The sequence below is a fragment of the Vespa mandarinia genome, chromosome 12 (genome assembly GCF_050613455.1).
Source record: "Vespa mandarinia isolate Hongniang chromosome 12, ASM5061345v1, whole genome shotgun sequence".
NCBI classification, from domain to species: Eukaryota; Metazoa; Arthropoda; class Insecta; order Hymenoptera; family Vespidae; genus Vespa; species Vespa mandarinia.
This window is the reverse complement of record NC_140821.1, coordinates 551,348-561,781: the sequence shown is the minus strand read 5'-3', so window position 1 is coordinate 561,781 and position 10,434 is coordinate 551,348. Positions and strand designations below refer to the sequence as shown.

The window sequence follows — 10,434 nt, the reverse complement described above, 5'->3', positions numbered from 1 at the left end:
GTTTAACTATTGAGAATTTTATTTCCTTTGGGTAGCGAAATGACAAAGTATGAATTTAAATGTACAAATAGAACTGCAGCTGCTACACGAGATTGTAAATCATATTTACTGAGATCATGAGACCATTCAATGTTTCCCCAGTGTGAAATCTATAAAATACGTGCAATAATGAAAATGTTAAACTGCACTTGTAATACTTTACATTTTCAACAATTGTTTATACAATACCTGATATTCCTCTTCTAAGCGGGACAGTTTCACAGCTTCTTCAACGTTAATTACTCTTTCAATAGCAGCCAAAGTAAGAATCACCGATTTCAGTGCATTAACTGCATATAAAAAACCTAGATATTTCATAAATCTTTATTGTTTTATCATTCTTATAACTTTTGAAAACAAAATTGTGATATTTTACCATGAACAGCATTAAAATCATACGACGATAAATGTCTTGTTAAAATAGTTTTCGTTTCTAGTGGCACTGTAGGTGTATCTATACTTTGGGTTTTAACAATATTTACTTTATAATGATCGCAAAACCATTGCACTAAAGGATCCCATTTCTCAACTTGCAACTTATATAGATCATCTACCTCCTACAATTATATATTTCATAAACAACTCTCACATCATATTATATAAAATAATTAATTTTTATATTGTTTATACTCACACTGGAATGAAACAGAATTGTATCTATTTCTAAACAATTTGTAATATAATTCACTATATCTAATTTGGTCTGATTGTTTGGATTATCCAATACAGTATTGCATAAAGCTGTCTGAAAAAGAAGAGAAAATATGAAAGAAAATTAAATAATGCTATAACTATTGTATAAACTCACCAAGTGCATATTTTCTTTTTCGACAATATCTTTCTGTGCATCCCATTCTGTTGCCACTGCTAAAGCTAAAGCTTTATTATTTACTTCAAATATTTTCCCTTTAGGCGTTTTAAGTTTTCTTTGATCCAAAGTTATTTCAAATTTTCCACCACTTGACAAAATGTTAGTCCTTCGATAAAATCTTTTTACAGTAGCTATAATAATAACAACAACGATATCTATATTAAATACCTAAAGTTATTTCAAAAAAGAAAATATAAAATTGTTATTACATCAAAATCTTTTCACTCTTACCCATACTTCTTATTATCATAAAAGTTCCTGTAAATTGACGATATTTAATAGAACTCATTTTTATGATGATTTTTTAATTTTCAGTTTTTTTTTTTTTTTTCTTTATTTTTTTATTTACGCTTCAAATTCTCATTTGTGATATTTAATAAATGTCTTCAACATTTTAATTAATCCTAAATTGCTGTAAACTTGTATAACCAATTGTGAATATTTATAATCATAGAACAAATAATTATAAGTTTGTGTACAATGTACAAAAACAGTAGAATCCTTGAAAATAAAACTTAAATAAATAATAATTTATAACTAAAAGATCATTTGTAAGTTTGATTTTTGATATATTAAAAAATCATAAGATATTTTGCATAATTCTAATACTTGCAATAATCATTCCATTCATAATGTCTTTAAATCATAACCATAGATATCAATATTTTCATAGAAGGCTTAAATTTATATGCATATACGTGTAAATAAAGAAGAATTTCTATTATAATCCACATACCTTTAAGTGCGCTAGTATCGCTTCTAAAAGCGCTATCTAGTGTTGACAATCTTATTATTTGAATGATAAACTTTCGTTCTGTACAATAGTTTGGCTCCCCTGATAAATCGTAATCAGCAGTTTAGAGTTCATCTCAAGCGTGTCTAATATTTTCATGTGACTTTTTTACAACGTCTGTATTATTTTCTTATATTAAATGGACTAAATAACAATGCGTAAGGGAAGTCTAAGTTTGTTGTTGTTTGTTACTCTATGTGCTGTAATTATACAAATTAACGCGGACAAAGATGAAGTTCCATTAACCAAACTTCGTGCAAAAACAGGGCCAAGATTAAAATTCTTTTATTGGTAAGTATAGGAAAAATTAAATAACTGATAGACATAGCGTGAGTGATATTATTATATTTATTAAAGTTAGCACAATGAACACATAATCGAATAAAATTTATCATTTGGGCCATAATATTTATTTTTATTGGATTGTCTAAAAAAATCTCCATCTCTTTTTTATTGTATAAAAAAATCTCCATGTCATTGTTTATTGATTTAGAAAATATAATAGCATAAGAAATATTTAAGAACAACATCTATATTGTTTTTATATGCATTTATATATATAAGATATTTAGATCCATATTTGAACTAATATATTTATTATTACAAATTATTTCATAATTTTAGCTATTCATGTGGATACAGAAAAGTTTATGAAGAATATGTCGGTATTCTTAGAAAAAAATATCCAGAATTACAGATTGATGGAGAAAACTTTAATCCTCCTGGATATAATATGTTGATAGCCAACATTTTGGTAAATATATTCTTTTCTTATCTTTTATATATTTGATTTATACACATATTTTAATTGTCATTTTGTTTAGGGAATAGCAAGAATTTTGATCATAGTTTTAATCATTAGCGGAATTAATATATTTCAACGGCTAGGTCAACCAGAACCATCATTATGGCGATGGTGTATTGACAATCGTTTTTATGCCTGTGTAATGATATTTTTTATTTGCAATGCAATAGAAGGTCAGCTTATTTCATCAGGTGCATTTGAAATACATTTTAATGGTATGTGTGCATGTGTAATTTATTTTTTAATCAGTATACAATATTTTATACATATAAGAAATTATAAAATTACATATATATCACGTTAACGATATTAATATTATATATCATATATCATTAATAAAATATTACAGATGTTCCGGTGTGGTCAAAACTTGAAACAGGAAGAATACCACAACCACCAGAATTGTTCCAGATAATTGAAAGTCATCTGCATATGCAATTTCTAGATATGGATGTTGGAAAGATTGGTTTTAATAAGTAATATCATTATTATTATAGTTTATATACTGTATTAATTTAATTATTTTCATTATTGGAAATTTGCCTTTGGCAGAGTATGATACACTTGAATGATCTTGATTTATTTTTATGTATTAATATTTCGTTATGAATGTCTCCTACAACTAGCATGCTATGTAAGATAGAGAGTAAAAATCTATATATCTATAACATTCTAATAAAATAGTTACCAAAGCGATATTACAATAATGATCTACATCTACTATTTTAATGTAAACATAATATTTCAACATAAATATTTAAAAAATCGTATATACATTCGTTCCTTACTATATTCTTATAAAATTTCTAGTTGTCAATAGTACAGTAACAAAGTATAATGAGACAAACATAATCTTGTATATAAATAAAATAAAAGTATTGTAATAATCTTTTAAACATAAGCAGTTGATAAATATTTTATGTCCGTAATAATTTTCATTAAAAAAAAGAAAAAAAAAATGATATTCAATGAACATTAAAAGACTAATAGCTAAAGGAACATAATGATTGGTGTAAAAAGGAACCAATCATCGAAGAGTTGCAAAATCCATTGAAAACACATCATAGGGGTAAGGTAAATATATTTTACTTTCGTACATAAATCTGTTGGAATATAATCGAGATATATGAAATTATTATAAAATATAAATAGATAATATAATGTTATTTCTTGTAGAATTTCTCGGAACTCTTTAATAGTAACATAGGTACGCGTATCTCTCACCATATATATATATATATATATATATATATATATATATATATATATATATATACACTTGATAGAAGAGTTACGTATTATCAATATTTTTATAATAACGTAAAATCCCCCACCTTGTTATATTTTCGTGTTATGTGTAAAAATCGAATGAAATCAATAATTTTATTTATAAATTCATGTAACCAACGTGGCCAATATTCGTAAGTTTCAAATGAACGTACTGCACATCCAAGTTGCGCACAGGTTTCTACTTCTGAATGTGATCCAATCGAACTAGACTTAACCTCTGAACGTGAACGAATCGCTCTATAATCATCGATGGTTAATACACACGAACGAATAGTATAGATAGATCTTAAAACAACGATATATTAATGTTTAATAAATAGTATTTATATACGAAAGACTGTATGCATCGAGAATGTCACTGCAACACTCCTTTTCTGTCCACTTTTATTAATCGGACACTAAATTTTCTCTGATGCTGTTACTCATTGTACTATTATCATGGCGGTGGTCCGTCTGTATGATTCTACTATTTGTCGGCTATGTGCGGAAGACAATGGCAATGGAGAATTATTGTATAGGGGCGAGGGTGATGATACAGATTTAAGTTCTATGGTGAATCGTTATTTACCATTAAAGGTACGAAAGACTTTTAAATATACTCGAATATTAGACTACAACTTGACTTCCTACTGCTCACTAAATGATCCATATGGGGGCTCCACTGGTTTTCGTTATACGAGTTTATCGACTACTACACAGATCAAATATTCAATATCGTTCTTGATAATCAATTATCATTAAGTGAGCACCGCAAAAATTAATCTTTATTGGTATAAAAATAATGACGCTAAAAAATGAGTACACGTTCCCTTTTATTACTATTTACACCGTCACATATACTCTTTCATTATTGGTTAAAAAACTTGTATTTAACGAACACGTGTTTATTTTATCCTATCTACTCCTTCCTCGTTTAATGAACTGTTATTACTGTTCACATAAAATCATTAATTTAACATATGATATCTTTTGAAGACATCAAAGATTTGAAAAACATGATAAATTACGTTAAGCAGTTTTATTATATATTATTTTAAAGTGCTGAGTTGAAAATTATTCTCTTATTATTTTATATCATAAAGAAACAAATATAAAAATTGGTAATGTACATATACGTTACATATGAATTAAATTCATTGATTCTCATTTCATAGATTTAATATATTAACAATTTTATATTGTTTTGAGATAGTAAAATGATTATATTTAATAATCTGATAGGACTTTTTAGAATTTTTCTTCTTTTTAGATTCGAGATGATGGCAAATTACCTAGAACAATCTGCCCTGGCTGTAATATTCAGCTGGAGGCTACTGTACAATTTTTTAAATTATTGGTGGATGGGCAACAAAAAATACGAGAGATGTGGAAACATCAGGTCGAATTGCAAAGAAAAGCAGAAAGAGAACGTTTACGTGTTGAGAGACAAAATACAGAAGTTATTACAGGATTGCCAGATTCTGATAATAACATAAGAAATAGTGAAGATAATCAATTAGAACAACAGATAATCATTAAAGGTAATAGAATATATTTTAGTCTGAAAATAATATTATTGAAATAATATTAAAAATAATATTAATGGTCACTTTTCAGTAATGCCTGATGGGTCCTTATATACTGCTGAACATGAAATAAGTTTGCAAATGGAAGGCTTAATTAAACCAAGACGAAAAAGAGGTCGGCCTCCCAAAGTTCATACTGATATGGAATCTAAGGTTTTTAATAAGAGAGTAATGTATTTGAATATATTTATATATTTCTACTTTGTTCAAACTTTATACATTTTTTAGATAATTTTAAAAGAAGACATTATAGAAGGAGTAAGTCAAGGTGAAGAAGATAAACAAGAGGAAGAGATTGAAGAAGTTGATGGTGATGGTAGACGCCGTAGAAAGCGTAAAGTTCCCAAAAGGTAAAAAAGTATATAAATATACTAAACATATGTTTTTAGTATCAAATGTTACTACATCATAATAATTATAAATGAAAAATAGATTTATGGAAGCTGTTCAAGGCAAAGAATTGGAAAGAATATTTAAGGAAGAAGGTGTTATAGATGAAGAAGAGGACGAAGAAGCTGATCATTTTGATGATTCTGAAGAACGATTAAATGTCTCAATTCCAGATGGTCAAGAAGGTTAATTTTAATATATTTAATAATTACTTAATGTAATTTCTTTTTTAAAGATTATTAAGAATAATTAAGTCAGTAGTATATAATAAACATTTGATATTATGGATTGATTCTAGTATGATCACGGTAAAACTAATTAAGAAAATTATTCTCTTTCAGAAATAATTGGACATTTAGAAACTGAAGAAGGAAAGGATTTAGGAGAATTAGTAATCGTAAATCGTGGAAGAGGCCGTGGTAGACCAAAATTGCGACGTCGAAAAAATAAGTTTACTTGCCAACTATGTGGTAGAGGTTTTTTACAACGTAGTAGATATATTGTACACAAGTAGGTATATTTTTTTGTTTTTTTTTTGTTTTGGTTTTTTATAGACAAATGATTATCGATTAATTAGTTTTATAAATTTTATTATGAGTTTTATTTTTTTTTAATTTTGATTAAATGTTTATGAATTACAGAAGTTTTCATAAAAGTGTAAAATACGAATGTAGAGAATGTAAGAAGTTATTTACAAACAAGGACAATTTTGCACTGCATCAAAAAATGACCCAACATACTGGATGTAGTATTACAGAAATTAGTGATGAACATGATAATCATCAAAACCAAATAGTTGAAAATACAAATTCGGTATCGAATAATGCATCGTCGAATGAAACCAAGGATTCAGGAAATACATTTACAAATAATCAAAATATGGAAATAGTCACAGAGACTTCAGACAAAAATGTAACAAATAATTCAGATACAAATATTATGTGTGGACAATGTGAAAAGACATTTCACACAAAAGAATCATGTGAATTACATGTAAAAATAATTCATGAAAACGAAAAACCATTTATTTGTAACATTTGTAATAAAAGTTTTTCTTATCAAACAAATTTAAAAGGTCATATGCTAACTCATGAGGTATGTAAGAAGTATAAAAACCATAGAAAAAAAATATATGTAATATATATAGATATAATTATATATTATATAAGTATAGATATATGCAATATTAATTATAAATATATGTAATATATAGATATAATTTTAGAAAAAGAGTAAATTGAATTATATATTGGTACTTAATAATATTAAAAAAAAAGAAAAAAAAAAAAAAAATCATAAAAATTTTTATTAAAGGGAAACAAATCGGACAAAGGATATCCTTGTGATATTTGTGGAAAAGTATTAAATCATCCAAGTTCTGTTGTATATCATAAAGAAGCTGAACACAATAATGGCCGTCGTTTTGTATGTAATAAATGTGGAAAGAGTTTTAAACATAAGCAATTATTACAACGTCACCAACTTGTACATTCTGATGATCGACCTTATGTATGCAAATCATGTAATGCTAGCTTTAAAACAAAAGCAAATTTAATTAATCACCAGTCTACACATACAGGAGAGAAAAAATATTTTTGTGAAATATGTGGTCAACAGTTTGCTCATAAAACCAGTTTGACTTTACATTACAGGTGATTACATTGATTGTTACAATTATATTATTGCAATATGTGATTTTATTTGTTATTTTATTTGTCACTTTATTTTTTATTTTAATACAATGACATGTTTTAGGTGGCATACCGGTCATAAACCATATACTTGTGAAGTTTGTCACAAAAGTTTTTCTCAAAATGGTAATCTTCAAGAGCATATGCGCATACATACTGGAGAAAAACCATACTGTTGTGATTATTGTGGACGTAAATTCACAACTTCGTCACAATTTAAATTACATGTTAAACGTCATACTGGTGAACGTCCATGGAAATGTGAGTTTTGTGCCAAATGTTTTCTACATAAAGACACCTGGAAGTGTCATGTACGTAGGCATAAAGGAGAGAGACCTTTCCAATGTGCCCATTGTAATCGTGGATTTACAGAACAATGGGCTTTAAAAAAACATCTTCGGTTACACACAGGTATTAGTTCATATAAATAATATGTAGTATTTATATACGGTGCTTCATATTTTAAATTACATTATCTATTGTTTTTATACTGTATATTAAATTTATTGTACAGGTGAAAAACCATATTCTTGTGATGTTTGTGGAAAAGCTTTTGCTGATTGTTCTAACTTAACAAAACATAAAAAGGTAATTTATAATCTAAAACATTAGTTATTATATATAATTTTCTACTGTATGTAGATAACAGAATATATATATATATATATATATATATATATATATATATATATATATATATAAATATATAATAAAAACAATTTATTGCACAGGTGCATAGAGAAAGCAAAGTTTTAACATTAGGTGAAATAACTGAAGGTTCTGCAGTTGGTGAAGTATGGCAAATCTTACCAGGCTCCCAAGAGACAGATGAAAATTCATTAAGTGATCAAATGGCTCAAGTCATTACGGCGGAAGAAACATCTGCAGATGGAATACAACAAATTATTTATGTCTCTTATCAAGATCCTGATGATCCCAATTTATCAAGAACATTGCATTTTGGTATCATTATAATTTATTTATCCTGTCAGGCTAAATATAAGGTATATTTCATTATTTGAAAGATAAGAAAACATAAATTACGTTTAATTTATAGTTGATGCTGGTATGATGCGTGAAAAAGAAGGAATGGTAAGCACTCCAGGACAATCTTTACCTCATTTGGATGTTGAAAATGAAATACTCCCCGACCAAACGCATAATCACCACACAGCCAATACTTCGGATGAACGAATGGATATGGAACTATCGGAGCCAGATTTACAATTACAAGTAAAATAAAAATAATATAATACAATTTTAAATATATGTTAATATCGATAAAATAATCATTGAATTTTGTTTTTTTTAGATTACAGATGAAGAAGGTAATCCAATTCCACTTTCTATACAAGACGCAAGACAATTATTGTCACAAGGACAATTTGTTAGTCAGTTAAATGATGGTCAAACTATTAGAGTTCATTCAGGTGTAATCACTCAAGAGTTTGCAGGATCTTTAGGTGTTCATGTAAATCAGAATAGTAATGTATCAACAGTGAATAATACTGCAATCAATGAAGTAAATAAAACAAGTTCAATATCAACTATACAAACGGATGCAGAAGCAATTGTCAAAGCATTAGAAGTAAGTTTATCTACTTGTGCTTTTCATATTTGTTTAAATCTCTCGCATATCATTATATCTAGAAGAAATTGATATTATTTATAAATAGTGAAATATTTTAAGTTTCATTAAAAAAATTTGATTATTTAGGATGAAGATACGGATGCAACAGCTGTTGCTACTATAAATCAAATGGGAGGTGAAGATCAGGCAGAAATATCAGATGGACAACAAGCTATAGAATTTACAACACAGGATGGACAAAAAGTTCGACTTGTTGCTTCATACCATGTTGATCCATTGCAACTTGCTTCAGAGTACCTGACTATTGTATAAAAACAATAATTTATATAGCAAAATAATTACTAACGAATAGAACAAAAAATACTGATAAATTAATCAGACAAAAAAATGAATTATAAATAAATGTAATATGTACTAAATATTATAGCTTAAACTTATTACTTATCTAATAAAATGTAGCTATTACAATCATTAATAGTGTATTTGCAAGTAGAAGTAATGAAATGGATTTTATTTTTTATTTTACTTTGGTTACAAACATCTTATGTAATAAATGTTAACAAGAGGGTATAAATTTATTTTACATCATTTGGCATAATTGTTTTAATATTAAAAAGACGGAAATGTGCGAGAAATTTAAAACAATTTTTGTATAAAAGTTCTATACTATATACACTGTGTACAATATAAATAATATTTAAACAATAGTACATTTATTTAAACATTAAAAACACGAAAACGCGAGCAGGACTTAGAATAATATTAATTATATAGTCCGATATTTAAAAATTTTTGTTTCAGGGTAGTCGGCCTTGTGTAATATAAACATAAACGCACTTTCTCTTAACTTTGACAGCTTCCGAGTTAGTTCTCTCTTGCAATCGGACCTGTACACATCGTAATTCTTTTTTTCTAATCGCGAAAACAGAAATTAATACTTTCGGTAATTTTATAATTATTTAAATAATTTTTATTGCACACGGGATAGATTAGAGTAATATTTAAACAACAGTACATTTATTTAAACATTAAAAAATCGAAAACACGCGAGAACTTAGATTAAAATTACTTATATAGTCCCATATTTAAAAATTGTTTCGGGGTAGTTGGCCTTGTGGAACATAAACATAAATGAACTTTCTCTTAACTTTGACAGTTCGCGACTTAGTTTTCTCTTGCTCTCCGACCTGTGCACATCGCGATTCACTTTTCTAAACGCTAAAGCTTATAAATTAATATAATCGGTAATTTTATAATTATTTAAACGATTTTTATTGCATGCGGGATAGATTAGAGTAATATTTAAACAACAGTATATTTATTTAAACATTAAAAATTCGAAAACACGCGAGAACTTAGAATAATATTATTTATATAGTCCGATACTTAAAAATTTTTG

The 10,434-nt window shown here is 27.0% G+C and overlaps 3 protein-coding genes across 8 annotated transcripts; 2 read left to right on the top strand and 1 right to left on the bottom strand.

Moving 5' to 3' along the window:
• Positions 1-2: 2 nt before the first annotated feature.
• l(2)k14505 (ATP synthase mitochondrial F1 complex assembly factor 2 homolog l(2)k14505) lies at positions 3-1,568 on the bottom strand. 3 transcript variants are annotated; one of them, XM_085660791.1, is made up of 7 exons: positions 1,524-1,568; positions 1,142-1,168; positions 848-1,041; positions 674-784; positions 416-596; positions 229-344; positions 3-149 (listed from the first exon to the last, which is right to left on the bottom strand). In XM_085660791.1, exons 2-7 carry the CDS (start codon positions 1,158-1,160, stop codon positions 3-5), a joined length of 768 nt encoding a protein of 255 aa, XP_085516917.1. In that variant the 5' UTR covers positions 1,161-1,168; positions 1,524-1,568. The 3 variants fall into 3 exon arrangements, with proteins under 3 accessions (XP_085516917.1, XP_085516916.1, XP_035738709.2); XM_085660790.1 differs by having other exon boundaries at positions 1,520-1,565; XM_035882816.2 differs by lacking the exon at positions 1,524-1,568 and having other exon boundaries at positions 1,142-1,464.
• A 147-nt stretch (positions 1,569-1,715) lies between these two features.
• SelT (selenoprotein T) lies at positions 1,716-3,264 on the top strand. Its single transcript, XM_035882831.2, has 4 exons — positions 1,716-1,994; positions 2,328-2,457; positions 2,528-2,723; positions 2,858-3,264. The coding sequence occupies exons 1-4, from the start codon at positions 1,858-1,860 to the stop codon at positions 2,986-2,988; spliced, it is 594 nt and encodes a 197-aa protein (XP_035738724.1). The 5' UTR covers positions 1,716-1,857; the 3' UTR covers positions 2,989-3,264.
• Positions 3,265-3,813: 549 nt separating this feature from the next.
• LOC118448844 (uncharacterized) lies at positions 3,814-9,596 on the top strand. 4 transcript variants are annotated; one of them, XM_035882676.2, is made up of 14 exons: positions 3,814-4,374; positions 5,048-5,318; positions 5,395-5,516; positions 5,592-5,713; positions 5,796-5,938; positions 6,095-6,263; positions 6,395-6,848; positions 7,068-7,405; positions 7,509-7,855; positions 7,959-8,032; positions 8,176-8,407; positions 8,502-8,677; positions 8,757-9,032; positions 9,162-9,596. In XM_035882676.2, exons 1-14 carry the CDS (start codon positions 4,237-4,239, stop codon positions 9,345-9,347), a joined length of 3,048 nt encoding a protein of 1,015 aa, XP_035738569.1. In that variant the 5' UTR covers positions 3,814-4,236; the 3' UTR covers positions 9,348-9,596. The 4 variants fall into 4 exon arrangements, with proteins under 4 accessions (XP_035738569.1, XP_035738570.1, XP_085516746.1 ...); XM_035882677.2 differs by lacking the exon at positions 3,814-4,374 and adding an exon at positions 4,401-4,539; XM_085660620.1 differs by lacking the exon at positions 3,814-4,374 and adding an exon at positions 4,488-4,568.
• Positions 9,597-10,434: the final 838 nt, after the last annotated feature.

What these genes read in the sequence shown, in the direction of transcription:
- SelT (XM_035882831.2), top strand. Translation starts at nt 1,858, where the DNA reads ATGCGTAAGGGAAGTCTAAGTTTGTTGTTGTTTGTTACTCTATGTGCT. An exon ending in AGATTAAAATTCTTTTATTG is followed by an intron (nt 1,995 to 2,327) that starts GTAAGTATAGGA and finishes TCATAATTTTAG; the next exon opens with CTATTCATGTGGATACAGAA. An exon ending in ATTTGAAATACATTTTAATG is followed by an intron (nt 2,724 to 2,857) that starts GTATGTGTGCAT and finishes AAAATATTACAG; the next exon opens with ATGTTCCGGTGTGGTCAAAA.
- LOC118448844 (XM_035882676.2), top strand. Translation starts at nt 4,237, where the DNA reads ATGGCGGTGGTCCGTCTGTATGATTCTACTATTTGTCGGCTATGTGCG. An exon ending in AAGCGTAAAGTTCCCAAAAG is followed by an intron (nt 5,714 to 5,795) that starts GTAAAAAAGTAT and finishes AATGAAAAATAG; the next exon opens with ATTTATGGAAGCTGTTCAAG. An exon ending in GTCATATGCTAACTCATGAG is followed by an intron (nt 6,849 to 7,067) that starts GTATGTAAGAAG and finishes TTTTTATTAAAG; the next exon opens with GGAAACAAATCGGACAAAGG.